Genomic DNA, 19,016 nt, shown 5'->3' on the forward strand with positions numbered 1-19,016 from the left:
GTAAATATAAATGTTTCTTTTATATTATTAGATCTGATTTCATATTTATTTATTTATTTAAATAATTACATGGAAGATCAAACAATTATTCTATAGCTTTCAGTTTGCCACTTGGCCACTTTGCCTAACTCTATGCCTAATAACATTTTATTGCATAGTACTTCACCAAAAATAAACTGATTATGAAATTATTTAAAACTTCATGTAAAATATGCATTTAAACTTCAAATAAAAATATGTATTATACTTTAAACTTAGCTGGACTGATGCTGTCCAGTTGGAGTTAGAAAAATGTGTTGAATAAGTAGGTTAGGTCTTCCTGGTCATGACTATAATAACTCTAAATTCTACATTGCAACATTTATTGCAATGGCTCAAAACCCTTTCCTTTTCAGCTCCCATTAGTTTTCTCTTTTATTTCATTTTTTGTTAACTTTCTGAACAGAACTGTGCTGAGCACATCTAACAGAGAGAACATGAATCAAACTACAACTACAGCATTGCTCCTAGCACTTTGATGTCTGGTGACACCCACCTGGCTCAAAGAAATGTTGAACATGACTGTGAGGACATGTGCCATTCCTTGAGCACGCTACCAGACATATTGTCCAGCTTTGCAAAAGTGGTACTGTTTTTTTGTTTTGTTTTTTTATCTGTAAGCATCTGGCTGGTTATTGCCCCATTACACAGATGTCATTGCTGTGGTGGCTTGAACAAGATGCACTAGAGATGGCCACCAGTAGTACTTTTAATAAGGAGAGACTGGAATGAGGAACAAGTGCAGGTGATTACTAATAAGGAGGTGATTGGAAGTGGGGGAGGGGTTGTGATGTGTAATTGGTTGTTTGACGACTGGTGTGTGACTCCGTGGATGCATCACTGCTGCATTACTGATGCATTAAGTATTTATTTAATATGCAAATAAATAATCAATAAACCAACCCTCAAATAAATATTTCTAAATAAATGAATACAAAAAAAGTGATTAATGAAATGTACAACAGTGTAATGATTTCACTTTTATTCACATATATATATATATATATATATATATATATATATATATATATATATATATATATATATATATATATATAATATATATATATATAAGGAAACAATGAAAGAAAACAAAGAAAAATCATTCAAATTAATAACAACTACAGGTAATGCTGTTCAGTCCTGTTTTGATATAATGTAGAGACAACATCATAACAAAAATTTAGTTATCATTATGATTAACACTGAATACATAACCACACCTTCTATGCTCGATTCCTACCCACATTTACTGACAGGTCATTAATGCAAGGTGGCTATTTAAACCAGTGTAAAGCAGCCATTCAGACCTTCAGAGTGCTGGGAGGCACTGAGCCCACCATGCAGATCACTTCAAGTCTGGTGTCAGTGCTGTGGGTGACTGTGTTCAGCTCTGCAGAATGTAAACCAAACCCAGTCAGCTGCAGGCTGTGGAATGAACCTCAGATACCTGGGCTTTCTATGAATGGAGATTTTATCATTGGAGGAATATTTACCCTTCATTACTCCACAAACTCAGGACAGAACACCTACACCAGGCTGCCACCACAACCACAGTGTTCTGGGAGGTCTGTCTGTGCTGGAGGAGTGGAGATTACAGATAACAGGGCATTATATTAGAATTACAGAGAAATGCTGATTAGGATATAATTTTATTTGCGTCTACTTTGTATTTATATGCTACATACTGCATTAATTTCACCTGAAAGTTCTATGTAAAAGAAACTGTCACTGTGAAAATATTTTGTAATTCTTATTTGTCTTACTGTGTCCAAACAGCATGGACTTCAGGCAGCTGCGCTTCGCCCGTGCCTTTGAGTTCACCATCCACGAGATCAACAACAGAACCGATCTCCTGCCGGGCATCACATTAGGCTACCAGATATACGACTCGTGCTCTGACGTGCAGATGGCAATAAAAATTGCATTTCAGTTTGAAAATGGCTTGGACACCGTTTTCAACGAGACCATTTCTTGTTCAAAATCTGCAGCTACCGCTGTACTTGCTATCGTAGGGGATTCTGCTTCCACCCCGTCGATAGGCATGGCCAGAATGCTCGGTCTCTTTGGAATTCCTCAGGTGAAGATTGTTGGCCTTTATTAAATTTTATTATTTTTAAAGTCTTGCCGTCGTTAATGAAGGAGACATTCATTTCTGAATGACTTATATCAAACCCACACTAGAAATGTAAGAGTTATAGTCTAGTGCGGTATATGTATGAATTGTGATCACTTAGGATCCTGTTAGTAAAATAAGTCCGCAAGAGAGAACAGAATCAAACTTTTTATATCTGTTCTTCCGCCTTTGGCTAACTAAATACATCGCAGGTGAGTCACTACGCAACATGTGCGTGCCTGAGTGATAGACGACAGTTCCCTGCCTTCTTTCGGACGGTACCTAGTGACCAGCACCAAGCGGCCGCGCTGGCAAAAATGGTGAAGTATTTTGGTTGGACATGGATTGGAGCAGTGCGCAGCGACACTGACTACGGAAACTACGGAATGGCAGCGTTCCTAAAGGCTGCGCAGGAGGAAGGGATCTGTGTGGAATACTCCGAGGTCTACTACAGGACACAACCGCGCAGTAAACTAGAGAGAGTAGCAAACGTCATCCGCAAATCTACAGCCCGGGTAATAGTAGCGTTTATTCACGCAGGAGACCTAATATTTCTTATGAATGAGCTGGCACGGGAACCACCTCCTCCGCTTCAGTGGATTGGCAGCGACACGTGGATCATACATCCAGATTTTCTGCGGTTTAACGTATGCGCTGGAGCATTAGGTTTTGGTGTCCCCCGATCAGTGATCCCAGGTCTTCGTGAGTTTCTTTTAGATCTCTCGCCATTACAAGCCTTGAAATCGCCCCTTTTAACGGAATTTTGGGAGAGCTCGTTCAGCTGTAGCCTAAAAGGGAGGACAGGCTCCTCAGAGTTCCTGCGGGAATGTGACGGCAGTGAGGATATCCGCGCGCTACAGAACCCATACACAGACACGTCTCAGCTGCGCATCACTAACATGGTGTATAAAGCTACATATGCCATAGCGCATGCTATACATGGTGTTATTTGTAATGAAACTCATTGCGACAAGACCATTAAATTATCACCATGGCAGGTATATATCTTCTCAATTTAATACAAGCTTAATATATAAACAAATGAAATGTCAACGGCTTATCTTATTTATTGACACGATCAGGCATATATTACTTGTATATGTTGTACATATTTTCTATAAAAGAAACATTCATGCAATATCTTTTGTAGTCATGTATTCAAGAAATACAGGGCTACCTGTAAATCCAGTCTGTTGAAGGAACTTACACAGTCCCATGGCTTTTCACTACTCCAGATACTCAACCAGCTCAAGAGAGTGAATTTTACCATAAAGAACAGTTATCATGTCAACTTTGATTCTAATGGAGACCCTGTAGCTGTCTATGAGCTCATAAACTGGCAGTTCAAGAAAGATGGAAGTTTAGACTTTGTGCCGGTGGGTTACTATGACTCATCCAAACCAAGAGGAGAGGAGTTCAGAATGAGCAGTGCTATCCACTGGATAGGAGGACAGACAGAGGTACAGTATAACACATGCTGTACATAGACAGTACAAAGCAGATTCTCAAAATCTAGGTCACAAAAACACTATTTACTTTATAAATGTTCTACACACTTGAATTAAATCATCAAATTGTGATGATATCTGATTAATCAGTAAATTAAAGAATAAGTTAATTATGTGGAGCAAATTTCTTTTGCCAGTTTATCTAATGTCTTTTTTAGATGACGGTGTCTGTGTGCAGTGAGAGCTGTCCTCCAGGCACCAGGAAGGCTGTGCAGAAGGGAAGGCCTGTCTGCTGCTATGACTGTGTACCATGTGCAGAGGGAGAGATCAGTAACAAGACAGGTTATGTATCACGTGTGTGTGTGTGTGTGTGTGTGTGTGTGTAATATATATATAATGAGAGAGAGATTGTCATTACCCATTTCTCCTCATGCATTACTGTATTAATGTTTCTAAATGGAACCAGCTGTCAGAGATTAATAGAAAAGCTCCAACACTAGATGTTTTTACTTCAAAATTTAAAATGTCCTTATTTGACTAGGCTGTTGTCTTGTTAAACATTATTTCAGCTGCTGTGGCACTGCACTTTTAACTTTTATTCAGCACCACAATGCATGTTTTTTATTATTATTATTATTTATTCTTACATTTTTACTTATTTTATCCACTTTAATATTATTTTAATTTCTACTAATCTTTCATTTTGTTTCTTTAAATACAGTGAATTTTTATTTCTTTTAATTCTTATTTCCTAATTTATTCTTTAAAAATTAAAATTAAATGTATTTTTTATTTTATGGATTATATTACTTTTATCTTTGTTAAACTTAATTTAGGTTTACACTCATTGTTTCTTTAGACTCCTTTTGAACTAGAAAATTAATAATTTTTGTTTGTTTGTTTTACTTTTATTTCTTGGCAAACACCTTCCTGAGTTGATCAATCTTGGGTTGTAAAAAGCTTGTATATATTCTTCTATACTGGATGTGAAGCACATTGAATTGCTGATATGTATGAGAAATGCTATACAAATAAACTCACCTTGTCTATATATACTGTATACACACAGCTTTTTTTTTTCTTTTTTAACAATGCTTGGTGTGCTCATTGCTTAGCTTGGAGTTCTGTTTATGATGGCATTCTTGCTTTGCTTTTTTAATCTTTCAGACTCTTTGGATTGTATACACTGTCCTCCTGAGTTCTGGCCAAACATCAAACAAGACAGCTGCCTCCCCAAGCCTGTTGAGTTCCTGTCCTGGGATGACACTCTAGCCATTATTCTGACTGTGTTCTCCATCACTGGAGCCTTTGTGGCTGTGTGTGTTACTGCTGTCTTCTACAAACACAGGGCATCTCCCCTCGTCCGAGCCAACAACTCAGAGCTGAGCTTCCTGCTGCTCTTCTCTCTGACTCTGTGTTTCCTCTGTTCACTTACTTTCATTGGTCGGCCCTCTGAGTGGTCCTGTATGCTGCGCCACACAGCGTTTGGGATCACCTTCGTCCTCTGCATCTCCTGTGTTCTGGGGAAAACAATAGTGGTGTTAATGGCCTTCAGGGCTACACTTCCAGGCAGTAATGTTATGAAATGGTTTGGGCCACCACAGCAAAGACTCAGTGTTCTTGTTTTCACTCTCATACAGGTCATTATTTGTATACTTTGGTTAAAAATGTCTCCTCCATTTCCTCAAAAAAATTTAAAACACCACAAAGAACGGATAATCTTGGAATGTGACTTAGGTTCAGCTGTAGGTTTCTGGGCTGTATTGGGTTATATAGGATTCCTGGCTTTTTTGTGTTTTGTTTTGGCTTTTCTAGCACGGAGGTTGCCTGATAACTTTAATGAAGCCAAATTCATCACATTCAGCATGCTCATATTCTGCGCAGTTTGGATCACCTTTATTCCAGCTTATGTCAGCTCACCTGGAAAATTCACTGTAGCTGTGGAGATATTTGCTATTCTGGCCTCAAGCTTTGGTTTGATTATTTGCATTTTTGCTCCCAAGTGTTTCATAATTATGTTCAGGCCAGAGCACAATACCAAGAAACACCTTATGGGTAAAGTTCATTCTAAAGCTCTCTGAGATCCTCTCTGAAAAAGCAAAGACAACAAGAATGTGCAGCACCCTATAGAACATATTCAGGGTTATGATTAGGCTCCCACATATCAAAATGTATCATCCTCATCAATAATCTTCTTCAATAATCCTTCAAACTAAACTGTGTTTAGGGTTTTTTTATTGTCAGCAGGTTTTCCTTCCATTAAGTCACTGATTATATTTTTAGATAATCTTATTAAGCATAAAAAATGGTTTTATAAATAGTTTCAAATTTTCTCTAACTATTGTATATTCCATGTCTAATCATATCTATGTGTGTATCTCTCCTGGTGTACAGATATGTTTTTTTTCTTATATTTATTCAATACTTTCATTTGTGTACAATGCATGTGTGACATCAATATGGAGGGAACATGATGTGTGTGCAGATAAGTAGTATCTTTATTCTCCATAATAAATAAGGAAACAAATGAGCACAGCAGAGAGCTGGCCAGAGAACAGAACAAAAAATCAAAAACACACCAACAGTAATGACTCAAAGTGCAGAGACATTCAAGAGCAGGCTACAAATCTGGAGTGTCGTCAGGTGTGGTAAGGACAAGCAATGTGCAGCACTAGAGGAGAGTATCTGTGGGTTTAAAAATTTACATTTACATTTGTATGTATTTACAAATGTACACAAAATGAGAACAAAAGAGGATAACAAGGCTCAGGTGCTCATGATCAATAATCAGGGTACTGGGAGTGGGGCAAGAGCTGTGTGTGTGGCCCACCATGACATGTTTGTCTTATCATATTATTTTAATATCTTAAACATATCCATTATCAATATTTTATTACTAATGATTATTATATATGTTATTTTTAATTAATATTTTCGGATATTTTATAGACATTTGAGTCCTCCCTGCACCTACATCTGACCACCCAGATATGCAGGTTTCTATTATATAAAGTCAGAAGTATTCAACAATTTCTTTCTAGATATGCCACTCTTTAGCTTGTCCAGTTCCTGGTCATCTCAAATTGGGACTACTATAGCTCAATCTTGCCAGACCTCCCTGCACACACCACCAGACTCTTGCAGCTAATCCAGAATGCAGCTGCACAATTGGTATTCAATCTTCCCATGTTCTCACATCAATCCATTGATGTGTTCCTTGCATTGGCTCCTTGTAGTTGCCTGCAGATATAAAACCCTGATGCTTTCCTACAAAGCCAAACATTTTCTTGCTCCCTCCTACCTGCATATGTTCCACCCATCTTTCCTCTAGTCCAGCATGACTTGAACTAATGCTCCTTAACAGACAGGGAAGGTGTATCTCCTTTTTTATGTAAGAGCACCCAGATGTTGGAATTAACTCCTACTACTTCTTTGTACATCTTTCTGTCTTCAAAGACCCATCGCTTCAAGATTCACTTGATCCACATTCACTTCAAACACATGAATAATCAATAATTCACAGCATAGAAAAGTTAAATGGACTTACTGTTGGAAATGGAAAACCAGTGTGTGTTTTCCCTCTGATAGGGTGTTAGATTAATGTTATCCTTAGAATCCTTTGAATCAGGTCTAATATACTAGCATAAGGAATCTTCCATGAATGCATCATGGAATTCACAAAAGTGTTTGATAAATGCTGTAAATGTACATGTTTATTCTTTTTTCTAGTAATGAATTAAATTGAAGATTAAGCAATTTGTCTATAAGTTTGAGTTTGCCAGTTTGCCTAACTGCATGAATGTTATTGCTTATTACATCACGTAAATAAACTTTTCACTAAATTACATAAAACATCATGTAAAATATGTGTTTAACAGAAACATAGTTGAACTGATGCTCTCCAGTTGGGGTTATATGAATGTCTTGAATGAGTTGTTTAGTTAATTTTGATGTCTTGACCATAACTCTGTATGCTGCATTGCAAGGCTGAAACATTTATCGCAGTGGACCCATTAGTTTTCTTTTTTATTTTATTTCTGAGGAACTTTTCTTAGTGGAACTGAAATGTTTCAGACTAGGACTGAGAAAACCATCATCAACAAAAAGTGGAGAAATTAAGGATTATGGCTCCTGAGCTGAGCACATTTACCATAGCAAACCTGAAAAAGCAAAAAAACACTCATGCTAGGAAAATAACTACAGCATTGTTATTGCTACTTTGAAGTCTGTGATGACAAATAGCTCAAAGAAGTGTGGGGACATGAGAGTCACATTCCATAGCTCTGACTCCCTTTCACAGTATACACCCATTAGCTGCTCCGATGACACTTATCCAATCTATGACCACTCTAATTCAACAACAGAGTGAACATCAAAGGTAGCTGGAACTCATAGCAGAGAGCATGAAAGGGCTATCAGTCACCCTGCAGTCAATGCACTCCCCAGATATTTTCCAGAGCCCTTGCAGTTCCCCTATGTCTGCAGAAAAGAGGAGCCTCACAAGCGAGCCTCACAAACACAATGGTAGGCCTAATGAATTCAAGGGCTTTTTTTCTGCAATGTTCCTCATATTTTAACATCTCTCCTCTTATTTATGATCAGGCATGTATCTCATTTGTTGTGTCTTGCATGGCAAGGAGGACACTCAAATGGGCCATGGCACTGTGGCCCAGAATACAGTCTGCAACTTATGACTACTTTGAACAAGAGTTCTGAACTGTTTTCACTGAGCCCTACAAGGGGAGATTCAATGAAGAATTGCTGGCTAAACTCCATGAGTCATTGTTTGGTATTGGATTACACCCTGGATTTTTGCACATTGACAGCTGGTAGTGGTTGGAATGTGCCTGCCCTGTTGGTAGCCTATTGTAATAGTCTAGATGCAGAAATACTGTCTGAACTGACCTGCAAGGATGAGGGTCTGCATCTGTAGCTAATTGCCTTCAATGTGCATCTTGACCATGGGTTATCTTGCCTCTCATTCCTGAACATATGTTATCTCACGTAAGAGTCTCTGGACAAGCAGAAACCAGTCCTGGTCCCACTTTACCCTGATAACCTGTGGCTTCATCTTGTCTGTCTCATGAGAATAGGCTTCGCAAGCTACATGATGGCCTCTGCTTGCACTGTGAAGAAACAGGTCATATACTGCTCAATGTCAGTACCAAACCAAGTGTTCATCATGTTGGTCACTCTTTTTTGCCCTAATCTTGTATCTGTTCCAGGGCTAATCGACTCTGGTGTCAAAGGGAACTTAATCCACACACTGCTCACTTTACAACTAGGCATCTCTCTTGACACCCTCCACACTCCCAAGTCCACTCTGGACAGAAGACCAGTGGGAGAGGGAGTCATCTCTTGTCTTACAAAACCTGTGCAGATGGATTCGAGTGCCCTACACTCTGAACTTATCACATTACTGTCATCAGTTCTATTGAATATTTGGTGATATTATGATTTTCCTGGATCAAATTCCACAACCTCCACCTGTCCTGGCAAACATCAGGCATTGTTTTCTGGTGACCTTATTGTTTTGAGAACTGTTTGAAATCCCCTCAGTTTTCATACACTCCACCTCAACTGAAAGTCTCCAACCCAACCATTCTCATAGAATACTCTAACCTCAGGTAACTTTTCAGTAAAAACAGCATTATGACTTCCCCACATTGTTCCTATGACTGTGCTATCAACCTCATTTAAAGCATATTACCCTCTGACACATGCTGAACAGAAAGCTATGAATGTTTATGTTCAAGAAGCTTTAATGCAGGGCTTCATCTGGCCCTCCACTTCTGCTGCAGCCAGATTTTTCTTTGTAGGTACAAAATACAGTGACCTTTGACCATGCATAGACTATCTGGGCCTGAATGCTATTACAAATAAATATCCTTACCCTTTGTCTCTGATTCCTGTAGCCTTAGAATATCTCCATGGAGCAGCTTACTTTAAAAAATTAGATGTCAGAAGTGCCTAGTCCGCGTCAAGGAGAGTGATGACTGGAAGATAACTGAACACTATGAATATCTGGTTATGTCTTTTGGCCTTTGTTATGCACTGTCTGTCCCAAGCATTTATCTCACATGTCTGTCAAGTCCTCAAACAATTGTTAGAGAACTAATTATATGTGCAAGTTTCATCTATAGAGAGTAGCACTTCGTTACATCATTAGTTCTAACGGTGTGGTCATGGACAAAAAAATTCGAAAAATCAACATTACTCAATGGCCTATCCCTAAGTCAATTAAAAAACTATAACAATTTCTGAGATTTGCTAACTTTTATTGGTGATTTATTAGACTACAGCCGTATTGTTGCTTCCCTTACTGCTCTTCTTAAGGGAGCCCCCACAAACCTAAAATGGAATCCCCAAGCCAATGCTACATTTACCTCATTAAAAGAGGCATTCTCTTCAGCCACCTTAATCAAACACCCTGACATGTCAAAGCCTTTTATAGTAGAGGTAAATGCCTCTAATATGAGCACTGGAACTGTTCTATCTCAACAATTAGGAAATTATGCAAAACTCCATCCCAAAGTGTTTTATTCCCACAAGCTTTCTCCAGCTGAGAGGAACTACAGCATAGGTGATCGGGAACTCCTTCGCCACAAACTAGCACTAGAAGAGTGAAGACATCATGTCAGATTGTGGATCCCAATTTAACTCACAAACCTGGTCTTCTTAGAATGTCTTGGGGTGACTGTTGATGTCTGGATGCAGCAAAGCAAGGAGGTTTGGGAGAAGACATATCAATACATTGACAGGGTTTTCCATCATCACAAGATCCATGCAGAACAATGTAGTTTGGAAGCTCCCACATATCTGAAGATTGGGTCTGGATGAGGGGTGCAGAAAATTCCAACCCAAGAACATTGAACCTTTCACAGTAAAAAACAAAAAACAGATCAATTAAATGACCTATCAATTAAACTTACCTGTGCAGTATTATGTATCTAATTCCTTCCATGTTTCCCTTCTCAAGCCTGTTATCCCAGGTCCACTGGACAAGGTACTGCTCGATGCCAAGCCAACACCTCCAGTGGAAGTTGAGGGTTACCTGGTCTATGCTGTCTGTCAGTTGCTGAAATCCAGGAGAAGGGCTGGTCAGCTGCTATACCAAGCTGATTGGAAGGGTTACAGTCCCAAGGACAGATGTTGGGTACCTGTGTGGGATGGTTTGGATCTGTGGTTGGAGGCTGACTACCATAGGCTCCATACAGGGAGCACCTTGCACCTTGCTCCAGGGTTTGCCCAAGGAGGTGCACTAGTAACCCTCCCACAGCACCTCTCATTGACCCCATCTGTCCAACACCACAGCAGCTCTGACCTTCGTTACCAAACTTCCTCCATGGACATGGGTGGTAGTTATCATGGCCATCCTTGTCCCTCAGCCATGCCTGACTCTCTGTGGGGGATATACTATCATACTCACTAGCTCTGAATCCATTTTCCAGTACCCATTAGTGGCTCCTACGATACTCCACACAGTTCCATCAATCGCCACACTCTTATCAGTTTCACCTCTCCCGATTATTAACTGTTGTCACCTATATCTCTTTATCAATTTTAAACCTTGCTTGTTAACACTCATTCTTTATGTAGTATTACTGTTTGCTTTATGCATAATGAGCATTATCTCTGTCCATCTTTCTGTTTAGTAACCTGTTTTGCATCCTGATTATTGCCTGTTCCCTGGCTGATTAGTTCACTGTCATGGACTGCTCTCTGGCTTTTGAGGTAATGAAAAGAGTGTTTGCTGGGAAAAGAGGTTTAACACTGGGTTAGACATATTAATAATATAAAACATAAGGGAGTATAGAGATTATGTGTCCTTTCAGAATGATTTGCATACAGGGCAGAGGCCTCTGTATAGGCCTTTGCAGGCTTCTGCAAAGGATCCAGTTTAGGCTTCAGTGGACCTCATTGTAAGATATATGACCTCTCTAACAGCCTCAGAAACATCTTCTTTAGGACAGGGTTAAGAGAAGTCTTCTCTTGGAATGTAGTGGTAACAGGTTTCAACTGGTGTGGGTGTTGAATATCAGTTTGCATATATTGACTAATATACAGTTTGGATGTGATGATGGTGAATGCAAACATTAATATGTAAAAGAAGGTGGGGTGAATAAATAATCACTTCTGCCAGTGTATAAAAATGTGGGTGCTTGATTGGTTTGTTTGAGAGTTAGACTTTCTCCAGAGGGTGCCTCAATTATGCTTGTTAACTTTAAGCTGTAATAAAGGATGGGACCAGCTATTCTCTTTAACTAATTCTGAATTCTGCATCTTTATTTTATATTTGAATTTTTAATTTTAAATCTATCTGACAGGGGACACTTTGTAAGTTTTCCCATTTAGACTTGTGCCTAACCGATTTATTTTCCTTCCCCTCTGGTAGACAACCTTTACCTGTTATCTGACTTCAGCTCTAAATTACTCTTTTATTAATAAAAACAATCCTTCCAATCTTCCCTCCAAGCATCTGGTTCTTGCCTGTAACATTACAATGAGCCATTCCCTGAGTACACTACCAGACATGTTGTCCAGCCCTGCAGCCTTGCAAAGGTCCTCCTTAGATCAGATGTAAACAACCAATTTATCAGGTTTTCCCCCTGTTTTGGGGTAGATCCGGTATCTGCTGTTGTCCCGTGGCACCGTGAAAGAGGCGAGAAATGACATGTGGAAATAACCTTTCTGATGGCTGTCTTTGCACCAGGAATCCAATACTTAAGTTGCAGCTTAAACAACATATGATTGCGACCACTGTGACCTAAACTCTGGTGGATCTACTTGGGAATAAGCTCAAAAACATGGAGGTCCTTGGACAGGATGGCAGAATGCTTAACCTCATTAGGCATAGCTGCTCTACAGAGTCTTCCTCCCACTCTACAATTCCATCCTGAAGTCTTGGATTATGCTTATAGATGTGACTACTTGCATTTATGCTGTCACCCATTTGAAGTGCTAAAATTTCCTCTGATTGAAACGAAGGACATGAGTGCAGAATCATGCTCCTTAACTTTAGGATCCAGGCAGCTGCCTTTTTGCAAGCGGTACCAAGTGAAAGTTAGGTGTCCAGGGCAAGTGATAACAAGATGTAGTTAGGTCCCCTGGTGTTATGACCCTATTACATAAATTACACTTGTTCCATCTATATGAATATTATATGCTAGCAGTAATTTACATACTTGTACTATTTATGGCATTACTGCAATACTTTAAACAAGAATAACAGCACAATTCAAAGATGGCTAAAGTGCTTTGGCTCCCACAAAGTCAATTTTGGAGCATATCCATGTGTAACATTGGATACAGAGAGTGTCACACAAGATAAAAAACAAAGATCCAATAATCAATCATAAAAAAGAGATAAAAGGCAAAAGGAGCAAAAGGCAAAAGAGAAATTTGCAACACAGGTGAATAGAAAGCTCAACAGATGACAGTGGCAGTTGTAGCTCAGTGGTTAAGGTACTCAACTTGTAATTGGAAGATTGCTTCACCATCACCACCAGGTTGCCAATGTTGGACCCTTGAGCAAGGCCCATAATCCTCAAGTTGAATTATAAAAGCTTCACCTAAATGAATTTATAAGAGCCCTATGACAGTGGCTTCTCAAATGAGAAGCACTGAGAAGATGGCCACCTGTGGGGCTTAAATAGGAAGAGAGCGGACAGCAGGCAGTAAGGTTTGGGGCATTAGGGACACAGCAGTGAGGAATAACATGCAGCAGTGGATGAGCAATCCTGTGAGCTACAATAGTCAGGAGAAAAAGAGAAACGCATAGAAGGAACAGGTGCAGTTAATCAGTAATCAGGGTATTTGGAGCAGGAAAGATATGAGGTGTGTGTATGTGGTAGTCTCCATGTCCTTCTGGCTGTGTGCCTGGTGAACCATGACAGTAACCCCACGAAAAAGGCCTGCCAACCACTGAGAGTGGGGTGTGCCCAGAGGATGGGGAGCTGGCTTGGATGGCTGCACCCGATGGAAGGGCATCACCAGGTTGGGGTCCAGTAATTGTGAAGCAGGCACCTAGTTTTTCTCCGCCAGTCTGTACCCCTCTCAATCTATGAGGTACTGCAGCTGCTGCCCCCTTCTCCGCACTCACCTTGTGACAGGACTCCCGTTGAGATTGAGTGGCACTGGTGGTTGCCCATCAATTCACTGCTCTCTTCAATGGGATCGGCAATCACTACTGACAAACTGGGCTAAGAGTAGCCTGGGTGCACTGTGCCGGTTCGGTATGGGATGAACCATTACAGGGTGTCTGGCCCAAGATGTATTCGCATGAGGTGATCAACTTCTGAATACTTCCACTGTAAAAGTTTAATGAGATACAAAGTTAACTGGAGAGTTTGGAATGAATGTGGGTGTGGATGTGTGTGTGCTTCTCTGAACCACAGATACAGAATAATAATGTTATAATCAATAATATTACAAATAATTATATTAACACCATTAACACTGTAATAATTCCAGTTATCATAATATATTAACTTATATGTTAATTATGTTCTTATACAAAGTCTAATTATATATACAGATGTAGCCCTGTGGGGAAAGGAATGTGTATATGATGTTATATGTGTATGCATGTGTAAGTATAGATTTCTTTCCTTTCTTCTCGTTGTTTGAAGGAGAAATTGTGGAATTCTTTAAAGTTTTTCATTTGTATACTTGGTTTATGAGTGTTATTGATTGGTCTGTTACTTTGTCATTTTAGTTTTCTTTTCCTGGCCTTTATGCACCCAAGCAGTGCTTCAGGCCCACAGTGTAGGTCGATACATGGATACATGGCTGTGCCCTGGCAAACCAACCCTTTAAATCACATTGTTCTTGCAGTGGAGTATGGTATATTCTGGCCAGTTTGTCAGTTAGTCCCATCCAGCCATCCTTTGTTGCTTCCCACACCTGTCTTGTTGGTTTTAGCCTAAGTTTAGCCTGTGTTTACTTTTATGAAACCTCTTAGTTAGTTTTAATTGTTTTCCTGATCTTATTTGATGTCATGTGTTCCCCTTATGGTCCCAAGTTTTAGTATCTGTATACTCTCATTAAATGCAATTGCATTCTACCTATCAAACGTTACAATAGGACTCTATCACCTGCTCCTCTTCCTCTGCAATTAAGGGGGACAGTCCAATCCTTCAGGTTGGTGGCACAATCATATTCGCGGTGAGGAAAGAGCTGTGTGGCCATGGCCAGGCTGAATACTTCTGCTAGGTCCGGGTAGGAAGCTGTCACAAATGGCCACCGTCCTGGCATCCCTGTTTCCATGTTTCCCTGTTGTATCTGTTTTTTCTTTACCTCTGTTCCTTGGATTCAGTTTCTCTGCCCCTCGTCTGTTCCTTAATTCCAGTCCTTGTTGTGGTTCTCCCTATTCCTATGTTCACCTGTGTCTGGTAGTGCCTAATCGTCTTGGTTATTTGAGCCCTGTGTTTGGTTTCCCATGTGTTCGGTTATTTTGGTAAGTTTGGTCATGTGTGGAGTTGCTGTTGTCTACTTAATTTGTGTGTTACATCGCCTACAGTGTTTTCCCCTTGTCTCTGTTTATTAGCCTCCTGTGTTTTTGTTACCCTCACTCATTAAATAGCCTCCTGCATTTGCGTTCTGCTGCTCGCCTCATCCCTGCTTAAATGTTACAGAAGCAGAGGTAGGGATGTTGTTTTGGGTCTCCAGGTTCTGCACTGAGGTAAACAGTAGAGAAACAGGCCTTTTCTGGAGGCAGTATTGTTAGTGGGCACCCTAATGCCATCTGATCTGATTACCAGACCATGAGATGTGTGGGTCATGTGTGCGTAACCAGTGGAGACCTGATGTGATGGAGAGAGACATTTTTTTTTTTTAAATGTTCAATGTGGGCTGCATTCATTTACAGCCAGATGGGGAACTGAAATGTGTTATGTATCCCTTGCTCACAGGACATCTATCCAGTGCATGTACACACAGGGCCAGCAGGGGGAATTGACCAAATCTCCAGCTTTTTGGTGAGCCTTTGGTCCGTCAGGATGCCTGCTGATCTGGGCATCTACAAGAGCTTGCTCATCCACAAGACCTGGCTCACGTAGAGTTCGCCAAAGTCCTGAACTCCATGGCATGCTGAAGCGGGATAATGCATACTCATGCTACCGAGGAGAAGCCCTGCCTTAGGTACAACAGGGCTCGACCACAAACCCTACCCTGAAACAAAGTGTGGAACACTGCCTTAAGGCTCTGGATGAAGTTGGGATAATCCAACAGCAGCAGAGAGGAGCAGGACACTAGTACATTCCCTCATGACTTAGACGTCCCTGTGAGCCAAGTGATGACAAAAGCCACCTTGGCGTGGCCAGGCAGGCAGTGCTAGTAAGCAAAGTAAACTATCAACCATAGACTTCTGGGATGGCAATATGAGGGTGGGCTGTGGGCATGTCCTTCTGGTTGGGTGCCTGACAAACCATGACAACTAAAAGAATTGCAGTAGTGTTTCGTGAAATGTTAAACAAAGTATAAGCAGTTCTACTTTATTCACATTTAAATAAAGAAACAAATAAGCATATTTTTTAAATTAATAAGAACTTCAGATAATCCAGCTCAGTCCTGCTTTGCCATAAAATAAACACACCAAATTCAAGCCAGAGACACTCGACAAAGTTATCACTATGTTGAACACTGAATACATAGCCACGCCTCCTGTGCTCAATTCACAGCAACGTCACTGCAGGGAGGGTATTTAAACCAGTGTAAAGCAGCCACCCAGAGCTTCAGAGTGCAGGGAGGCAATAAACCTACCATGCAGATCACTTCAAGTCTGGTGTCATTTGTATCAGTGCTGTGGATGACTGTGTTCAGCTCCGTAAGATGTACAGCAAACGCAGTTAGCTGCAGGCTGTGGGTTGAGCCTCAGTTACCTGTTTTTTCCATGAATGGAGATTTTATAATTGGAGGGATTTTTACCATTCATTACTTCACGAATTTAGGACAGAACACCTACACCAAGCTGCCACCACAGCTAAAGTGCACTGGGAGGTCTGTCTGAGAAGGCGGAGTAGACAGTCCAGACACGATAACCATTAATGGCCATTATGTAGTTATATGATACGTTTTGCGTTAATCACGCCTGAAAATTAAACGGAAAACAAATATCGTTACTATTAATATATTTTCTCCTTTTTGTTTTTCTTATTGTTTCCAAACAGAATGGACTTCAGGCAGCTGCACTTCGCCCGTGCTATGGCGTTCACCATCCACGAGATCAACAACAGAACCGATATCCTGCCGGGTATCACATTAGGCTACCAGATATACGACTCCTGTTCTGACGTACAGATGGCAATCAAAATCGCATTTCAGTTTGAAAATGACTTTGATACCATTTTCAATGAGACCAATTCTTGTTCAAATTCTACATCTGCCGCTGTACCTGCTGTCGTGGGAGATTCTGCTTCCACACCGTCAATTAGCTTGGCCAGAACGCTCGGTGTCGTTGGAATTCCACAGGTGAATTCTTGGCTATACACCATTTGATTAAAAAAAAATACTACCTTTGTTGTCGTTTATAACAGGTAGATCATTTCTGACAAATAAATAACAGATTTATCTGTCAGAAATAAATCTGTAAGATAAATCTTTTCTGAATAATAATTTATTTCGAACTCACACTAGAACTGTAAAATATATAGACAATTACGATATATGTGTGTATTGTGATCATTTACGAACCATGTCACGTCTAGCACAATACGTCCCTAAAACAAACTACTCTTTTTTTGGCTTTTTTTTTCTCATTTTGTCCACTGATTAAATAACAGGTTAGTCATTATGCAACATGCGCGTGCCTGAGCGATAAGCGGGAGTTTCCTACCTTCTTTCGGACGGTACCTAGTGACGAACACCAAGCGGCCGCATTGGCGAGAATGGTTAAGTATTTTGGCTGGACATGGATTGGAGCAGTGCGCAGCGACACGGACTACGGAAACTACGGAATGGCAGCGTTCCTAAAGGCTGCGCAGGAGGAGGGGATCTGTGTGGAGTACTCCGAGGTCTACTACAGGACACAACCGCGCAGTAAACTGGAGATAGTGACAAATGTTATTCGTAGATCATCTGCACGAGTAATAGTGGCGTTTGTTCAATCTGGCGACCTACCATATCTTTTGGATGAACTTGCACGGGAACCACTGCCGCCGCTTCAGTGGATAGGTACCTCGTGGATCATAAATGCAGATTTTTTGCGATATAACATATGCGCCGGTGCATTAGGTTTTGGGGTCCCCCGGTCAGTTATCCCGGGGCTTCGAGAGTTTCTTTTAGACCTCTCTCCAGCACAAGCCTTACAATCGCCCATATTAACGGAATTTTGGGAGAGCGCGTTCAGTTGTATCCTAAAAGGGCGGACAGGCTCATCAGAGTTCCTGCGGGAATGTGACGGCAGTGAGGATATCCGCGCTCTACAGAATCCATACACGGACACGTCTCAGCTTCGTATAACTAACTTGGTCTATAAAGCTACGTATGCCATAGCATATGCAATCCACAGTGTTATTTGTAACGAAACTCGTTGCGACAAGACCATTAAAGTCTCATCATGGCAGGTATTAATCCGTTCAGTTCAAGACCTGTTTTATATATAAATAAAAAGTCAGCAGTTTACCTTTTCATTGAAATGATCGTGCATAAGATAAGATATACTTATATATTATACTTCTATATTAATTCATCTTGGACACACATTCAGTATCTGCTGTTAAAATTAAAATAACATAATGAATACCTGCAATGCATATACAAGCTATTGTCCTTACAAACTCAAAACTTACAATACACACACACACACACACACACACACACACACACACACACACACACACACACACACACACATATATATATATATATATATATATATATATACATACACAGGCTGACTATTGTATATGTTAGATTTATATATTAGTTGTATGTTTTACCTATGTACAGATTTTTTTAACAGAAACATTCACACAAGATATTTTAGTCTTTAAACATTACAGGACTGCAGGTGAATCAAGTTGTTTTTAAAAGGAATTCACACAGTGCCATGGCCTTTCACAACTCCAGATACTCAACCAGCTCAAGAGAGTGAACTTCACCACAAAGAATGGTTATCAGGTCAACTTTGATTCTAATGGAGACCCTGTAGCTGTCTATGAGCTCATAAACTGGCAGTTTAAGAAAGATGGAACTTTAGACTTAGTGCCAGTCGGCTACTATGACTCATCCAAACCAAGAGGACAGGAGTTCAAAATGAGCAGTACAATCAGCTGGATGGGAGGACAGACAGAGGTACAGTATAACACACCCTGTATTTATGCACTACATAGCAGGGGTTCTCAAACACCAGGGCTGAAGCACAATTCAACATTACTCTTTAATGTTTATCATCCAAGTATCAACTAATCCTT

General features: G+C 40.2%; 2 protein-coding genes across 2 annotated transcripts in view; both read left to right on the forward strand.

The window, feature by feature from the left end:
- The first annotated feature begins 1,305 nt into the window (after positions 1-1,305).
- Positions 1,306-5,807, forward strand: LOC113590974 (extracellular calcium-sensing receptor-like). The gene is made up of 6 exons (XM_027031320.2): positions 1,306-1,607; positions 1,819-2,119; positions 2,368-3,153; positions 3,391-3,615; positions 3,822-3,945; positions 4,771-5,807. The coding sequence occupies exons 1-6, from the start codon at positions 1,306-1,308 to the stop codon at positions 5,682-5,684; spliced, it is 2,652 nt and encodes an 883-aa protein (XP_026887121.2). The 3' UTR covers positions 5,685-5,807.
- Positions 5,808-16,480: 10,673 nt separating this feature from the next.
- The window catches only part of LOC113590980 (extracellular calcium-sensing receptor-like), a 4,612-nt gene continuing 2,076 nt past the window's right edge, over positions 16,481-19,016 (forward strand). The window contains exons 1-4 of the mRNA XM_035525460.1: positions 16,481-16,602; positions 16,773-17,073; positions 17,385-18,167; positions 18,673-18,897. Of these exons, the coding sequence (XP_035381353.1) occupies positions 16,496-16,602; positions 16,773-17,073; positions 17,385-18,167; positions 18,673-18,897 (1,416 nt within the window). The 5' untranslated portion in view covers positions 16,481-16,495. The remainder of the gene's footprint in view (positions 16,603-16,772; positions 17,074-17,384; positions 18,168-18,672; positions 18,898-19,016) is intronic.

Source organism: Electrophorus electricus, chromosome 4 (assembly GCF_013358815.1).
Source record: "Electrophorus electricus isolate fEleEle1 chromosome 4, fEleEle1.pri, whole genome shotgun sequence".
In the NCBI taxonomy this organism is placed as follows: domain Eukaryota; kingdom Metazoa; phylum Chordata; class Actinopteri; order Gymnotiformes; family Gymnotidae; genus Electrophorus; species Electrophorus electricus.